Source organism: Ahaetulla prasina, chromosome 2, assembly GCF_028640845.1.
Source record: "Ahaetulla prasina isolate Xishuangbanna chromosome 2, ASM2864084v1, whole genome shotgun sequence".
In the NCBI taxonomy this organism is placed as follows: Eukaryota; Metazoa; Chordata; class Lepidosauria; order Squamata; family Colubridae; genus Ahaetulla; species Ahaetulla prasina.
In genome coordinates this window covers 62,511,576-62,530,093 of record NC_080540.1, presented here as the reverse complement: position 1 = coordinate 62,530,093, position 18,518 = coordinate 62,511,576, and the positions used below count along the sequence as shown (strand labels likewise).

Genomic DNA, 18,518 nt, shown 5'->3' with positions numbered 1-18,518 from the left:
GGGACCCGCCTGAGCCCCGAAGGCTGACCGGGTTTGTTTTGATTTTACAGGTCGAGGGAAAGTTTTCGTGGACGGCTGCCGCTTGACACCCAGCTCGTAAGGCGTCCGGCCTCCAGGCCTCTCCCGGAGCGGCAGCAGGACTGAGCTCCGGCAGGGCGAGCAAAAGGAGCCTCGGGAAGGCAGTGAATTCCCCCCCCCCCACTTTAACAGCCACCTGCAGTCCCGGCTCTTCGTCGCCCGCCGTTTCACCGGCCTTCGCCCTCCCAGTTTCCCGAGGAGATTCTGCCGCCGTTTGCCCCGAGACCTCCACAGCGAGAGCCGCCTGGTGTCTTTCTCCCCTTTTCCCCGATAAGTTATCTGCCTTGGTTTAACCCTGAGTGGAAGGGATCCTCAATAAAGCCCCTGCTTTCATCCGACGTCCGCATCTGGCTGATCAGCCTCCTGTCCGTTTCTCTCTCTCTCTCTGCTCGAGAAGACCCGTGTTATTCAGTGGCTCGGATATGTAGCCAGGTGTATTGCGCTAAGATGCATGGGGAAATACTTGCATTTCCTTAATGATCGCACTGGGGTTTCTGTTGGCTCCTTGAAAATTGGAGTCTGGGCCTATGCTGCCTAGGGAGGGGGAGAACCTGGTTTTTTTAGCAAGGCATCCTCCCTTTCCTGATCCTGCTGATGTGTGAAACGGATGAACCGCAGACTTATCCCTGGATCGTTCTCCAGTTCTTAACTCCTGTCTTGTAAAACCTCTTCAGTCCCACTCCCTTCATATTTTTATTGTTTCTCTGGTGAAGAAAAGCTTGGGCAGTGATTACGGAAGAGGATAAGAGTGCGTACATCCCAAACAAGTATTTTTTGTGTGAGTCATTCACTTGGATTTATAACTATCTCCACCTTAATTTGAACAAGTCTTGTTTCTCTTTGGAGTGGTCATATGCTTGTTCACATCATTGAGGGAGATGGATTAAAGTGGAACTTCTTAAACTTGCTACAAACCTTTTTAAAAGAAAACAATGGGGCTTCTCTGTCGGATTATTGCTTGCGTTAGTTCACAGACTGGAGGTATGAGTTGTTAGATCTTGATGGCAGGTAATGTTTGTCCTGCTTTAATGTGAAGTATAGCGGGAGCTTTGCTTATCAACTGTGGAGCGGGGCTTGGATCAAGAAGAGTTTCTCTTCTTTCCTGGTTGGTGTGGCACCACATATCTATCCTCAATGCCTTCAGCCTTGGCTATCTTTACTTGCCGCCCGAACTCCCATCCATTTCAAGAACGCCATGTCTACCTGGATGAGCCTGTCAAAATTGGACGATCAGTGGCTCGATGTCGACCAGCTCAAAATAATGCCACCTTTGACTGTAAAGTCCTGTCTAGGAATCATGCACTTGTCTGGTTTGACCACAAGACTGGAAAGGTAAGACATTTTAAATTTCTCAAGAAAATTTTATGAACATGCTTTCTTTAGTACTGGTATTAGTTACTTTAGTATTGCTAACTCCTCGAAGACTGAAATGTTGATTTACATTTTCAGATTTTATAAAATTTTGCCCAAGGCATTGGTTTTTAAGAAATTATTTATCAATAAATAGGCCATATTACCTGGTAAAGTGTTTAAAAATAACTGTTCAATTTATTATGACAACAGTCTTCTCATTGCGCTATTATATACTTGAAACTGAGAAATGGCTTGTATGCAGATACTGCACATCCATCTCAAACGGTACTATTGACTTATTGTCTCCAATACTGCTTTAATACTATATAATTTGATGTCTGAAGAATAGCAGATATTTCCATGCCTGATCAGAAGTACCTTAGTTATTGGTTCTCTAATAAATCTTTTAATTTAAAAAAGAAATCAATTTTTATCTCCACTATCCTTGCTTAGATGGCTTTTTTGATTGTAATATGGTTTAAAATTGGACAAATGTTCCAGTTTTTAAAAATTGGATGCTGTAGCTAATGATGCAGCTAGTTTTTTGCTTGTCATTCTGAAGAAAGCAATACTTAAGTGAAGTAATTTTTTAGTATCCTAAATTTATAATTTAAACCTCCAACTTTACATGGCAAGCAGATGCACATTTTATTGAGGATTCCTTTGGGTAATTGTTATATTCACCCTTCATAAAATAAAATTGCTTGTATCTGAGCAATGTATCTTAATTTGCTTTGTATGTTTTAAAATATATTTAAGCAAGAATGTTCCAGTTTTAAGAATAGACAATTTAATTTTAAGTATTTAACACAAACATTTGGAAGTACCTGTACAGGGTATTGTAGTTTTACATTCCATTAGTACCATAATGGAATGGGTACAGTGGGTTGTGTACATCAGTGCTACACAAGGTAAGTTATAACTAAGTTTTCAACTGATTGACTTTGGTGTGATCAAACTTGTGACTAATATCATCTAAAACATGTCAGTCATTTCCTAAAAGGTACAATGAGAAGTCTAGGCTTCTTGTAAAAATTCTTTTTTCAACATAAGACTTATTTGGGTTGCATAGGCATTCTATATTATTTTAGCTTCAGCTTATATTAGAAGTTTTTGTGGTATAAAGGCAGATACTCTTGAAATGTTGAGCATGCCATAATACTTATTTTTCTCAAGTAGAAACTAAAATAGAATATTCAGATGTTGTAATATGTTCACATCAATGATTTAGTTATCCAAGTTGTAATTACATTCATTAAAGTACTGGTAGTCCTCAATTTACGACCACAATTGACCCCAAAATTTCCCTTGCTAAGCAAGACAGTTGTTAAGTAAGTTTTGCCCAATTTTAAGACCATTGTTGCCACCGTTGTTAAGTGAATCACTGTTAAGTAAGTAACATGGTTGTTAAGTGATTCTGGCTTCCCCATTGATTTTGCTTGTCAGAAAGTTGCAAAAGGTGATCACATAACCCCGCGACACTGCAGCTGTCATAAATACATGTCAGTTGCCAAGCATCCAAATTTTGATCAAGTGAATGTGAGGATGCTACAATGGTCATAAGTGTAAAAAATAATCAAGTCATTTTTTTCAGTTCTGTTGTAACTTTGAACAGTCATTTAGTGATTACAACCAATCCCTAAATGAATGGTTGTAAGTCAAGGATTACCTGTAGTATTTTTTAGTGACTATAAAATAAGTTTTTAGTGTGCTGTCAGGTATTAGTATACATTTATTATTTTGAAAACACTTCCACTGTTTTGGTTTATTTTAGTGACGTCTATTAATTAATATATTAGCAAAAATTATCACCTGGCACAGTATGGCAGGGACATGATAAGCATGTTTATTTTCCTGTATATTATGCAATAGAAAAAAAACAGAACAAACTGAAAGTTGAATAAGTTGTAACATGAATGTCATGTGACTTTAATGTAGAGTAACTTGCATTTAAGGTGCAAATTAACAGTTCAAAATACAGAATCCAATCACATTTTTTGTAATATTTTAAAGGTTCCACTTTGAATCATTTTTAATAGTGAAAATTAACATTAAATAAGGAACAAAGTATTAAAATAATACTGGTTAATTTGTCTGTATAGTCTCTCTTCAGTCCTAAAATCAGTCTCTCTAGTTAGACTGAATATGCTGAAATACTTTCTGCAAGTGTGTATATCCTTGTCATAATTTATTCTATACATTATTTTAAAACTATACTACAGTGTTGCATAGTAGCAGATTGTTCAGCTGAGGTACAATTTGTAGTTTCAATATGGTTAGAACAAATAAGAGATTTTGCATACTCTATTTTATTTAGTTGCCCATTTTCACCTCAAACTCAAGTGGATGCACTTACTTGACGTTATCTTCCTACAGGTTGTCACGTCACAGGTATTTATCTTAGTTCACAGTGAACTGCTCTGCTACATGTATCCGCCTTATCTTTGCCCTCTTGAATACACCATATTTTTCACCCTATAAGAGGCACCGGACCATAAGACGACGTACGTTAGCTTTAGAGGAGGAAAACAAGAAAAAAAAATCTGCCTCTGCCTCCCAGCATCCATCTGGTATTCATCTGGCTAGCGTCCTTGCAGCAAACAGCCTGGTCAACTTCAGGATGTTATCGCAGCCCCAGCACGTAGCTCGTCAGGGCTCCACTCCATTGCGCCCACCACTGGTCAACTGAGCTGAGTTGCTGCCACTGCTGGGGAACACTGGAGCCTTCACGGCTGAGCAGCTGATTGGCGGTTCGATCGGCCTCCTGGAATACCGCCAATCAGCAGTTCTAGGCAGCAAGGATCACCACCGCCTATCGCTGTCATTTGGCGGTGGCAATCCCTGCCGCCTAGAACAGCTGATCAGTGGTATTCCGGAAGGCCAATCCAACCACCAAGCACTTGCTTGGCAGTGAAGGCTACAGCATTCCCTGGTGACAGCAGTGGTGACCAGGGATGGCGGTGACAGGTGGCAGCAGAGAATGCCACCGCCGCACCAACACTCCTCCCCTCGCCGCAATATTTGCTGTATAAGATGCACAGACATTTCCACTCATTTTTTGGGGGGGAGGGAAATGTGCCTTATAATGCAAAAAATACGCTAATGCAATATTATGAACTCTTGAAAATAGGAATGGAGAAGAGTGGAGCTACTATACAGTTGTAAACAGCTGAATTTGGAAAGCACATATATTGTAATGGTTGAAATGAGATTGAGAGGGGTTTAATCTGAATTTAAACAGTAGGCCTTTTAATGCTTTCATAGTTGGTATCTCCAGGATTGCTGTCCTCCTCCATGATGGCCTTGAAAGATAATATGGCCATACTTGTACTCTATTTATCTGACATAGTCACAATAGTGATAAAGAGTATTAGGTGCTACATAGTTTTAACTAGCAGAATCATCACTGAGATTTTTGACATTGCACAAGGATAAAAAGACAGATTTCACATTATTGTTTGGAGTCTCTGGGATGCTTTGGCCCCAGATATCCCATTGACCTCTGTGACTGCTGGCACTAGAATGATTTGTCTAACCTGTATTCTCTATTGTGTAGCAGAGATGTTGGCAGAAAGGTGATCCTTGTTATGCTTATGTTTATATATTTAGATTCTGTTAAAGAAAGCAGTCTGGGCAAATATATTGTACCTTGTGCAATTGTGTTCTGTGATCTATAGTCAGTTGCTCATTATCAAGACTATAGTGACCGTGGAATATCATTTGTCAGTTACTAAATATTCTATATATTACATCTGAATGCTTGTGCACAGTAAATTAACATCAGACTAGAATTCAGGCTTTTGCCACATTTATACCAAATCTGATGTAAATCTGTAACTATTAAACATTTTAAGTGTTGAATGTGTCTAATTTAGGAGTATTTACACCTAACATGTAATGCACTACAATATCTTAAACAACCAAAGTTTCATCAATAAAATATCTGAGTAATTATTCTGGGATAAAAAGTACAATATTTTGGTCAGATTTAATCTGTGTTCCTAAGTGATGAAAGGGATTTCTTTTTCCAGATATTGAATGTTCTCACAAGCAGTGTCTAGTTAGTAATTTACAGAGAAAGCATTAGTTACAAGAGGAGAAAATTGTTCCTCTTATATTAAATTAAAACAGCTTTACTGTTAACAGTATTTTATTTTAGAATTTGGAAGAGAAATGACATCAGCAATTAATAGCTGGGATATGTTACTGCCTACTGATCAGGATTTTCCTGCAGAGATACTAATGTAGTCATTGCTGCAGAGCTAATACTGTAATTGTTGGAGATGCTACAGTATATTCACATAGCTTTAGTTTTTTTGAACCTGGACAATTTAATGAAATGTTATATATCTCTCAAAAGTTCATCTTCTAGCTCTCCAGTGTTGATTTAAAATGGGCATTAAGCATTTTTAGTTAATGTTAATTCAAATGTTGACTTACAATAACTATTCGTGGAAACACCAGAAGGCTATCAGTTTTAATTGATAAAAGCATGTGTTAATTTGCATATGCATACATAGACAATGGAGAAGAGGATAATCTCAAATAATCGGTCAAAGCTAAAAATTCTGTTCTTGTGACAATAGTGGACAAATAAAACTGATAATGTTTAGGCCTTAAAGCCATAAAAATTGCTATGAAAATATAATAAAAAATAGTTTAAAAGATATTGGTTAGTTATAGCAAATACCCAAACAATTTTATTTCTGTCAAGTTTCATTGTTTACTTATTATTATTAATCTCTAGCCTCTTGTCCCCTCGTCAGTTGTGGTGCTGTAGTGTGTGCTGGCTTCCCTGGACATACCAGTTCTGCTGCACCATTTAATACTAGAAGAAGAAAAACTTATTAATCAATATGGATGGTTTTCTCTACATATACCGTAGTATTCTGTGAGCCTGCTTTTGCTAGTTTATGGTAAAACCTGTGAAGAGACTGTTGTAGTCTCAAACTGTGATCAAGCATGATGAGTTGAGTTTTATAGTACGGTTTGAGACTATCCATTGAGTTCAGTGCAGAAATAGAATATAAATGTATATTTCTTGTACTATGCAACCAGAAATTGGTTCTTTTAGGTAAAAAACATTAAAATGAGCTTTGTTTTAGCTACCTAGAATAGAAATGCTTACATTTGAAGAAAAAATATTTATTTATTATTTTATTTATATATTGCCTTTATAAACAACTTAAGGTGGTAAACATATCTTATATTCCTTTTTCTTTCTATTATCGTCACAAGTATCCCGGTCTCAAAGATAATGTTTTAGGGATGCATAATTTGTTGTTTCTGAGATTGGTCATTTTTTCATATTAATCATAGTTACTTTAGTAATATGTTTATTTATATACAATTTTTTCAGTTTTTTTCAGTTTATATAAGGCAATTTAAATATAAAACTCTTGTTTTTCTTCATATTGTATGATATAGTTTACATCCAAAATCTAAATATGCCCTTACATTATTGTTCATTTAAAACATAATTGTATATAAATAAGAATTACAGAAAATAAAAACTAATTTTTTTTTTTTTTTTTTACATTTATACCCCGCCCTTCTCCGAAGACTCAGGGCGGCTTACAATGTATAATATGGAATATTACTTTCTGTAATTCTCATTTGTATATAACATTATTGATGTTATCACAGTTGATTAGTAATACTAACAGCACCAATAATATCACAAAATATTTCATCCAGCATTTTACATAACCTAACATTAAGATTTTGTGCCCAGTCCAAACAGGAAGTGACAGAAAAATGAAGCTCAGTAACCACCCGTACTAATCCAGCCTAGCCTCATGCAACAGGAAGGGATTATTAGGGAAGCTGTCAGTGTTTATTGTGATGCAAGCAGTCAAGTTCTGAGAGAGCATCTCTCAAGAGCATCGGCCCTACCATCCTTAGTACAGTAGCTGAACAAGCAACAAAATACATTTGTAATTAAATTATTGTCAAACATTCCTGCTTATGTCTGTATACATATTGGAATATATTGAGGGAACCAAAATGTTGAGGTCATATTAAATTTAAATATGAAAATTAAATGACAGTAATAATTAATCACAGAAGTTTACTACAAATTTTACTCTAAGATTTCGCAGGAGAAAAGAAAGATATATCATGCCTGCTCTGTATGATTACATCAATCAGACTGTTTTATAATTATGATGGAAATAGTACGTCTGTCAACATTGGAGTACCATAGGATTAGCTTCAGTGTGGTTGGAACAGCCTGTTCTGAACTCAGAATCATGAAATGTTTTGTACACCTTTAGTACTTTTATTTTATTTCAAAGTAAGGAAAAACAAATACCTTTTTATTCTGATTGACATGTTGGCTGATGTTAGATATAAGGTACCCTCATATATTTAACATTTGGTACACTGAGTTAACATATCACACACAACTATATTGTGATATGTTTAGGTTCACACAATGTACTGCTAAACCTAACTGTATTATGAACAGTAGGTTCATGATTTAGTGCTTTGCATATAATCCAACCAATTTTTTAGTCAACAGAATTAAACAAATTGCTGTAGATTAGCTTCTTACATTGTACTAAGATATGACTTTCAGCCATGATTTATTTATTGAACAAACTTTAGTGGGTTGATTTGCACAGAATGGTAAACTATAAGCCAATGTTTACCAAAACATTATGATAATAAGATATGCATAATGTACAATAAGGTTTTCCACATGCAGGTGCAACCAAGATCTGCCTGTTCTGAAGAATGATTTGCTAATTAACATTGGAATTGTGTAATTAAGGATCTGCCCATATTGAATATAACGATTGAAAACTGTCCAAAGTACCTAAATCCAAGAACCACAGATTTCACTTAGGATTGCAAACATACAGCAGTTTGGGATAGATTCAGGATGTGATTCAAGAAATCTATCTCTTGTAGGAGAAGAGCAGACAGAGATGACGAGCAGAGTTAAATATGTTATCTTTACAGATGCCACAAACATCCAAAACTATTCCCCCCACCCCTGAATTCTGTTGATCCTATCTAGTGTCAATTTAGTGCTGACCATTAGTTGACTAGATTGAATAAATCTTCTGTACTTCAGTTTAACATATGGTTCTGATATTTAGGACCTTACACCTCTGGAGATAAGTAAACATTGGATTCTTTGCTTTAATGTTGGCTAATTAAGTCTCCCACAGAGAAAAATGTATCTGTTAGTAACTTGAAGTTGAACAAAAAACCAACAACAATCATAGGACTGTAAAGGACCACAGAGGTCTTCTAGTCCAACTCCCATCTCAAGGCAGAAGACTTTATAGTGTCCTGGTAAAATGGTTGCCCAGGTTTTTTTTGAAAACCTTCATTGACGAAACACCCACAATTCTGGGAGGCAAGCTATTCCATTGATTAATTGTTCTCACTGTCAGAAAATTTCTCCTTCCTTCTATGTTAGATCTCTCTTGAGGGAATATCATCATCATCATCATCATCATCATCATCCTTTCCTCACAAAGACCTTGATTCTGAATCATAGTTAAACAAGTGATATGAGTTCAAACATAATGCTTTGACCTAAGGATTTCAAACTCAAAACATCACACATGATGCCTGAGAACTGGTTCATTAGTGTAAATATAACATTGAAGCCTTTTTATATGTTGTTACAAAAGTCTTTACCAAGTCAAAATGAGTAAATGAATATCAGATAGTCCATTAATCATACATTTAATAAATAAAGCCACATTTCATATAAAGAAAGTCATTTCATTTTGGCAATTTAGCTGGCAGCATTTTTAATTAACTACTAGAACAATGTTTGATTTTACATCCTGAGATGACTGCATCCTTAGTCTCGCTTGCAATTATTCATGTCAGCCATGATATCAATATTAATTTGTTAATTTGAGAAAACTATATATATTGTTTCCAAACATTTCTAGTATTTTTTGCAGAAATAGTATGTAACTTGGCAACTTTTTCTGGAAAGAAAATTCTAGAAATCTGTCTGTCTGTCCATATCTGTCTCTTTCTCTCTTCCCTTCTCCCCCTCCCTTGGAGAGTGAAAAAGTATGACCATCTGAGGAGCCGCTGCATTGCTGCTTCCTTCTCTTTGCTATGACTTTAGAGAAGTGCAGCTCTGCATTGAGGCACTACCACAGCCAGGGATGGGACGTGCTCCAACCTCCCTAGCTCCTCCTTGTGCAGCCAGGCCTGAACAGTGAGTTGACAGGCCATTAACTTACTGGCACACAAGATAGTGGTGGTCCACTATAATTAGAAAGCTAGATTTTCAGTTCACAGTAAATTAATAGAGAAGACAAATCTTTTGGAAAATAGTCTGAAATTGCACAGAAATATCAGTAGAAGAATGATAATCCTTAGAAGCAAAAAAATAGAATTAATGCAGTGTCTAACTAGAGCAGCTATCGGTTTCTTAATTCAGTTAAGCTGAATTATGTAGTCCTTTGACCCCAGACTTACCCTGTGTACTTGGGATAACTCCAATCATTTATCAACCTACTGAAGAGACGGTGCATTCTTCCTGCTTTCTGAACAGAAAAACTTCTTGTTTCAAATCTCCAGAGGTCTGCCTTTTCAAAGATCAAAACTTTTTCTGTTACCTAAGAAGGGGAACGGGTCTTTATATACATGGTAAAGGCCATGCCTAAGAGTAGGTATGTATTCAGTCTCGAACATTTCCTAGACTAGCAAGGAGACTAGTATTGTGAATGCTGGTGGGTTATTCACATCATAGGTATTTATTTATTGTTTCTTTACATTATTTATAAAAAATATATAAATGTATATGCAGCTGATATTGGGTTATGTAAAAGTCTTCTCCCAGTTGTTTCTCCCTGTCTAATTTAGTCAGGAAGATTTGAAATGCTGCAAGGGCTGTCCACTGGGGAGAGGAGATGTGCCTTGTCTGTCATAGCCCTTGCCCTTTGGAATATTTTCTCTTCAGATATCAGGACGATGACCCCAACCATGTTGGCCTTTTGTAAGGTCTTAGAAACTTGGTTGTGTGCCTGGGGCCCCAGTGTGTTAAGACCCCGTTTCCTGGTTCTAGTAATATCCATAGTAACTGCTTTACTTAGTGCCATACATATTTATTTTATATTGTTTTAATTTTTAAAATTGTTTTTATGTATTATGATGTATGTCACCCAGAGTCACTTGTTGAGATAGGAAGCTATAGAAATCAAATAATACTGGTTTATGTAATAGTGCTATCAAATACAATACAGGTAGACATCAATCTAGGATGGGTCATGTAGTGATTGTTTGAAGTTATGACGGACCTTCTAAAAGCTACTTAAAACCCAGTTCAGGAACCAAAATGGCTATATTTTGCATGCTCTGCAACTAGCCAGCTTTTACAGCTGTTTGGACATGTCCTTCAGGCATTTGATTGTGATTTTTTAAAGTTTTTGCTGGGAAAATGGTATTTACTTCTAGTTTGTGGCAAAAATGGGGTCATGGTAAACAATGGATTTGCTTAATGACTGTGCTCCTAGCTTAGCAACTGGTGCTTGCTTAACAACCATGGCAAAAAAGCTGGTAAAATTGGTCAGTCACATGGTGATCCACTTTATGACTGTCATGACTTATTCATAATTGCCAGGCTCAGTTAGTCATAAGTCAGGGATTTCCTGTATTCTTTGGGAACAGGAACCATTTACTGATAAATAAGGCACTGAATTACTTTCTATTTCTGTGAAAAAATTCTCCCCACTTTTTTCTTCCATAATAATTTCCCTCCTCCCCCTCCTCCTTCACCAAGCTATTGACCCTTTTAATTTCTAATCCTAACCCATTTATATCAATCCATTATGTAACAAATTGCTTAAATGGCAGAAATTATTTCTGACTTAAATTTATGAGGCTAGAAAATGGTCTGCAGTTTAGTGCAAATGCACTATTCTAAATCTATAATAGGGAGGAGCTACTGCAATGGTGGTAGGAAATGCTAGTCTTGATTTGCCCCAACTAGGGTTGCAAGTTTGAGATCCTTGCCCTGCTTTTTTGTCATCCTAATTGCATACAACAAGTAAGTAAGTAAGTAAATAAATAAATAAATAAATGTTGGCCTAATAATAGACTAGTAAGCTGCTTTTACAGTTATTGGTCTCTTGCTGTATGTGAACCCTCAAAATAAGTTGAAGGTTTCAGGAAGCCAGAGACCATAAATTTGATTTAGTCTAATAATTAATCTCCCTGAATTTTAGGTTGACTGGTTTAGATATTAGTTGCTTCACTGAGCTGGTGACATGATAAACAGAAAGGCATCTATATTTATTTAGATTTTCAGTGCTTTGCATATAAAATAACTCCACTTAACTGAATGAAACTTTAATTATAGCAAAGATAGGTTATATAGCACATTTCTTTTGGGTCATTTGTGTGTCTGTATATGTGTGTGAAAAGGGACGCGGTGGCTCAGGGGCTAGGACGTTGAGCTTGTCGATCGAAAGGTCGGCAGCTCAGCAGTTCGAATCCCTAGTGCTGCTGTGTAACGGGGTGAGCTCCCGTTACTTGTCCCAGCTTCTGCCAACCTAGCAGTTTTGAAAGCACGTAAAAATGCAAGCAGAAAAAATAGGAACCACCTTTGGTGGGAAGGTAACAGCGTTTCGTGCGCCTTTGGCGTTTAATCATGCCGGCCACATGACTATGGAGACGTCTTCGGACAGCGCTGGCTCTTCGGCTTTGAAACGGAGATGAGCACCGCCCCCTAGAGTCGGCAACGACTAGCACGTATGTGCGAGGGGAACCTTTACCTTTTTATATGTGTGTGGGAACCCCCACCCCCCAGTACAGAAATCATGATGGATGAGACTAGTAACAAGGAAATAAATTGCAAGTAATGGTGTCTTTTGGAACAAGTCATTAGGGCAAAAGGACATAGTAGATAATGATTTTATATACAGTTGCTTTCATTTTATCAAAAAGCATGGGTTTCTGCAAAAACCTGATAAGGCTAAAGTCATTTAAAGAGTGTGGGTTGGAATGGGGATGGGCTTAAAGATATGGCATCAAATGCTTTTGAGGAGAGGCATCATAGACCTTCTGGACCAATCCATAGCTGTTTCTTCCTCCACAAATAGAGAATGCTGTTTTATCTCCCATGAAACATTCAAAAATTGGCAATATGTTTTTTTCCTTAACTCTGTAAATTAACAAGAAATAACTGCTAATAGCAATATAACATTAGGAAATGAATTTGTTAGATACATTTGAAATGGCAAGGGAGAAGGAGCATATTTCTCTATATCTTAGCATATAGTTCCCTGTAACTCGGGGTTGAATTGTAGAGTTCTTAGAAGTGGTCTCTGTGCTTGCTTGCTTGTTTGTTTGCTTCCAGTTACCTTCATCATCAGTTATTTAGCTCAGAAATGAAATGCCTGCAAACAAACAACTAAGTCCAGAGCGCACCAAGAATTCCATATAGTTTATTCTCTGAATTTACATGTTTAAATTATATAAAGGTTTTTGTTTAAGACTTGAACAATCTTATGTATTTAGAATATCTAATTACCTGTAAGTAGACAACACCTAATCAAAATGCTCATAATCTATATTTAAATTTTCAAAGTTAAAGCAAAAAGTGGGATATAAAATTAATATTAAAGATGAGAAAAAATCAGTGCACCTGCTGTTCAGTGAAACAAATGCTTACAGGTAATGCCAAATGCTTACAGGCAGTGCATAAAAAGGAAAGTGCTCACTTTATAGTTTGGTTAAATTTTAAGTGTTCTGTCATTATGAAGAGCAAGATAAAAGGGGAAGGACTGAAGTTTGAGATAAAAGAAAAGGAATACTTGTTTTCCTTTGAATATGCTAAAATTTCTAGCTAGCTGAAGAACTGTATGACTGGAAGAGGACAAAAACTACTACTATCTTTAAAAGGGGAAACAATAGTCATGGATTACAGATCAACCAGTCTAACATTTATATCTGGGAATATTTTAGAACAGACTGTAAAACAATCATTTTGTAAGGATCTTGATTTATTTTAAAAATTTAAAAATTTAATTACTTGATTTCTTTAGCCTACCTAAAATTCAGGTGACACATATACCTAATGTTCCTATCTTCTGTTTTCCCCACATCCACAAGCCACTGTGGTGGATCTAGGGAAAGTGACTGGCCCAAAGTAGCACCAAAGTGGGGCTAAGGTAGAGGCCTGGGAATGGTGACAACTTTCTTTATTTCAGCAAAACATTTGAAAAAAAATTCTCTGTGACATTCTGATTAACATGCTTGTTAAGTGTTCACTTAATAGTATGAAAATATAGTTTTCCTTTTTAATTCTCCCAATCAGTCATATCTGAAACTCGGAATCTATAGACAAGTCTCTGTAGTTTTCTTGGCATGAATTTTCAGAAATTGATTGTCTTTGCCTCCTTTCTAGGACTGAGAAGGTTACTGGCCAATGGTCACCTAGCTGGCTTTGTGCCCAAGGCAGGGGTGAAATGTTCAGACCTGATTGGGAAAACCAGTAGCAGAGATTGGGGATGGTTCGCCATACTGGAAGCAATTGCTGGCTGGCCAGGCCCCCAAACCGGTCCGAGGCCCACAGCCCTGCCATGCTTCCCTGTCTTCCATGCTGCCAAACTCATTGTTCGGACCATCTAAGGAAACGTCTTCCAACTCTTCAAAATCAACTTTAAGAACTGCGAGAAGCCGACAGCAAAAGTAACGGCAGTGGGGGTGACGGGTATGTGTGCGTGTGCCTCCTCAGTCGTCCTTTCCTAGGTGACAGCCAGGACTTCACTGCCTCCTCTTTTGCTAAGACGGGTGGTGTCTGCCTCCAAGTCCTTGCAGAAAGACACACACACACACACACACACACACACACACACACACACACACACCCCTATCGCCCCCGCTGCCACTACTTTTGCTGTCAGCTTCTTAAAGTTGATCTTGAAGAGCTGGAAGACGTTTCCTTAGAACACCAAACATCAGCAATCTAAGGAAACGTCTTCTTACACCTCCTCCCCATCCCCATCCTTTTCCATTTCTATGCCTGGATTCTGCTTCTTATACCTTTTCCTCCCCATTCCGCCCCCCCTTTTTCAATTTCGGTGTCTGGATTCCGCTTCTTACACCACCTTCTCCCCATCCCCCCCCCCGGTTTTTCCATTTCTGTGCCTGGATTCTGCTTCTTACATCTTCTTTCCCCCCCGCCACCCCCCATTTTTCCATTTCTGTGCCTGGATTCTGCTTCTGCAAGAGAAGGCTCCGTTGTTTTCCTGGGTGGCGGAGGGAAACTCAAAGCATTGGGGGCTTCAGAAGAGCAGAATGTGTTTCAAAATGTGCATCTCCTGGCTCTAACAGAGAGTGACTGCAGGTTGGCCGCACCCACCCAGTCACATGACCATCAAGCCACACCCATAGAACTGGTAGCATACATTTTTACATTTCACCTGGCCCAAGGTGATACCAGAACTCGGTCTCCAGGTTTCTAGTCTAGTGCCTTAACCACTACACCAAGTTGGATCTTAGTGGATACATAGCTAGCTAAAAATTGTACTCAGCAGCCCTAGATAATCTGTAGAGTGAGTCTGTGATAACTAAATTCCACAACTTTAACTCAGAACAGATCTGATCATGCACACAATTAAACTAATTTCACCAAGTCATTTATGCTGTGAAAACACATGTTCTTCATTCTTAGTTCACCAATAAGACTAGCTGTAAAATAAAACTGGTAGAGAATTAATTACTAAGGTCTGATGTGCAGAATATACCACCTAATACTAATTATTTACAATGTTTAAATCTGTTGCCTGTTAAGCCAGTGGAGCAGGGGTGGGTTCTATGTACCTTTACTACCGGTTCACAATGGGATGCTTCTGCGCATGCGCAGATCATTTATGATAATGTGTGAGTGGGCGGAGCCTCCTGCCGGTTTTACTGCTGGTTCTATAGAACCAGACCAAACGGGGAGCAACCCACCACTGCAGTGGTGAAGAAGATAGTGTTTGAAAGTGTTTTTTCTGGTTCAGAGGCCAAAGGGATATTGGGCATGTCTTAAAGAAAGTAGCAGGAAATATATATTCTCTGATTACTTTTGACTTGTGACTGTGATATGTCTGGCTAGAACCATTGGTAAGATGATTGGTTCAGTTAATGACTTTCATGACCCTGTGTCAGTGCTGACATCTTTAGATATGCAACTTCATATCTAACCTATCTTTGCCAGGGAAACCAATAGGACTTGTGCTGCTCTAACCCATCACTTCTGCTATAACCTATATCTAGACCATAGTCAACAGTGTCTCTAGACTTCATCACTGACTTATGAAAATCTGGGGGGGGGGCAAACATATTTCTTGAGGCAGAATTGGTGCACAGTTCGAGGATTCTACAGGATTGGCAGCTTCTGCTCAAAGAGAAGATGGGTCAGCTATTAGCGCATCTGCAGTGGTTATTGGACTGATGTCCTATAGTCGTAAATATGTGTCAGTTGCCAAGCTCCCAAAATTAAGTAATGTGATTCGGGGGCGACATTTTGCTTCCTTTTGAAAACAGATTCTTGCCTTCACACTTCCAGATGGTAAAAAATTACCCATTGTGATAGTTATGTATCTAGTGATAAGTTTTTAAAGTTCAATATTTTTTAATTAGAAACTCCATGATTGGAATTTAATTGGAAAGAACCTTAAAGTTCTCCCTAGAACTGGATTGAGACCATCCGGAGTGGATAGTAGCTCTATGTTCTGCATGGAGACTGAGCACATGAACTTCATTTGTATCTCTGGTTACTCCTCCCTTGCCTGGTGCTTCGCCAGTTTGGCTCAGTCTTCATCACAGACAGACGTGATCGAAAGAGCGGCTTTGCCTTTCTTTCTGTGACCAACTAAGTGTGAGATTGAAAACATTTCCTATTCGGAGTATCGCTTTGGTGATTAGATCGCTAGCTGGTCTGCCAGCTAGCAGTCTTGTTTTGCTTTCCAAAGCCAAAGTCCCCACCAACCGCGATTCAGCGGTAGGGCCTCAGATCGGCATCGATTAGAGCTGAGGGCCAGGCATTCCTGCCAGAGGGGGAATCGGTCCCTGCCTAGCTGTCTGGGCACACCGTGAAGTGGCAGAAGCATGTGGGAGCCTCAGCTCTTCACGGGCTGGCTCGCCTTTATTCTTTGGGTAAATGGCATCTTGCACGCTTTCCACCAGCCAGCAGGCCCAGAAAGGGGACAAGAGGGCTTGCCCTACGTCTTTCCCGGGCCAGAAACATGGAGCTTACAGTCAGAGAGCTGCAGCCAAGGGCCAACAACCAGGAGCCAGGCAGCCACTTTGAGTGACAAGAGGGGCTCTAAATTGGCCGAAAAAAGATGCAGAAAGGTGTCAAAAGGCCTTGGAGAAAGAGCTGGCCAAGTTCCAGAAGGCTAAAGAAAGCCAGGAGTTAAATGACCCCTCCCCCAGAGGAGGAGTGGAAATTTCCTGCCCTCAAGGAGACAAACCATTGGATCCTTTGAATGATCTGGCTCAATTGCAGCCAGCCAGTTACAGTGCCTGGTCACCAGTTGGCATCAGGCAATTGTCCTCTCCCACTTCAGGAGGGGTTCTGGATAGGGCAGAGGCCTTTGCATTTGCAAATCCCAGTTTGCCTACAGCAATCCTTGCAGAATCATTCAGGGCCCACAGCTTCCTTTACTCCAACTGCAGCAGGGATCCACCCACAAGAGGAAGCTGTGTCAGCAATGCCTGCCCATCTGCAGCAACTGATTTCTCAGGCTATTACTCAGGGTATAGCCATTGGCTTACAACAAAGGAACCAGCCTTCTCCAGTGGTTCCACCCCATCAGTCTCCAGGGTTGCCACCTGTGTTTCAAGAGGCTTGGATGGGCCCTCAGAGTCTGTCATCTGTGGCCCATTCAGTCAGAAGTGGAGACTCCTCAGCTGAGGAGGAAGATCTGATGGCCTTCTCTGAGGATGAAGGGAGGGATTCAGAACCCTCTCCCTTCACAGGCCTTTTCAAACCGGATCTTTTCAAACCCTTGCTTCGTAAGGCCAAATCCATTACAAATTTGGAATCTGATTACCGAACCTGATCCCAGTCCGGGGGGTTCCTGTCATTTTCTCTTTACAGAGCCAGAAATTGAGGCTGATGTGGTTCCATCATCCAAACTATTTTTAGACGTAGTCAAACGTTAATGGAATAATCCAGGGGCAGGGTTACCCCCTTCCAGAACTGAACAAAAGCTCTATAACGTAGCCCCAGATTTGGTACCCAGGGTGGGCAAGCCAGTGGCAGCACTGACATCAGTTGCTCTGATTCCAACTGATGCAATGGATTGCCTGAGACCTGATGACAAGAAAGCTGAGTCGTCATTACGTAAGTCCCATCAGGCAGCTGCCTGGGCGGTGAAAACTGCCACTTCAGCTTAATACTTTAACCGTGCTTCCGTGCTCTGGCTTCGCCAGCTGCAGGAACGCATTCCACCAGAAGATCTGAGGGTACACCAGGATATTAATAAATTAATTGTGGCTGCTGAGTTCTCAGCTGATGCCATATTGAATGCAGCTAAATTCGCTTCATGGTCCATAGCATCCTCAATTTCCACCTGTCGTCTGTTCTGGCTTAAGCACTGGCAGGCTGACAATAATTTTTTTTATTTATTATTATTATTTATTATTTATTTATTATATTTATTATTTATTATAAATAAAAAATAAATGGAAATTAGCTTTGGCTCCCTTTACAGGTGACAAATTATTTGCAGAGGTTCTGGAACCTATCCTAGTTGAGACCAGAGGCAAGGGCAAAGCCATACCTTCCCTTTACAGACCGGTGGAGCACTGGCCCTCACCTTATTACAGGAAACATTCCTTTCGGGGCCCTGACCTGGGTCCTGACTATCACTTTCAATGACAGTGTCCCAACTGACAGGATAGGCATCCAGACAGGTCAGAATTCAGGAGTTGACATCAACTCCAGGGCAAGCGGCCCTTTCGAGGGTGTGGAAGTTGCCCTTACTGCCGTGCAAAGGGACTGCAGGGCCACACCACCAATAGGTGGTTGGCTAGGCCTCCATTTCCATTAGTGGGAGGCCACAACTTCAGACACGTGGGTTCTCACTATGGTAAAATCAGAGTTGGCG

General features: G+C 39.3%; 1 protein-coding gene across 22 annotated transcripts in view; it reads left to right on the top strand.

Moving 5' to 3' along the window:
• Nucleotides 1-18,518, top strand: part of SLMAP (sarcolemma associated protein) — a 90,927-nt gene that overhangs the window by 258 nt on the left and 72,151 nt on the right. For all 22 annotated transcript variants that reach the window (XM_058166837.1, XM_058166836.1, XM_058166842.1 and 19 more), the window contains exon 2: nucleotides 51-1,410. In XM_058166837.1, the coding sequence (XP_058022820.1) occupies nucleotides 1,213-1,410 (198 nt within the window). In that variant the 5' untranslated portion in view covers nucleotides 51-1,212. The remainder of the gene's footprint in view (nucleotides 1-50; nucleotides 1,411-18,518) is intronic.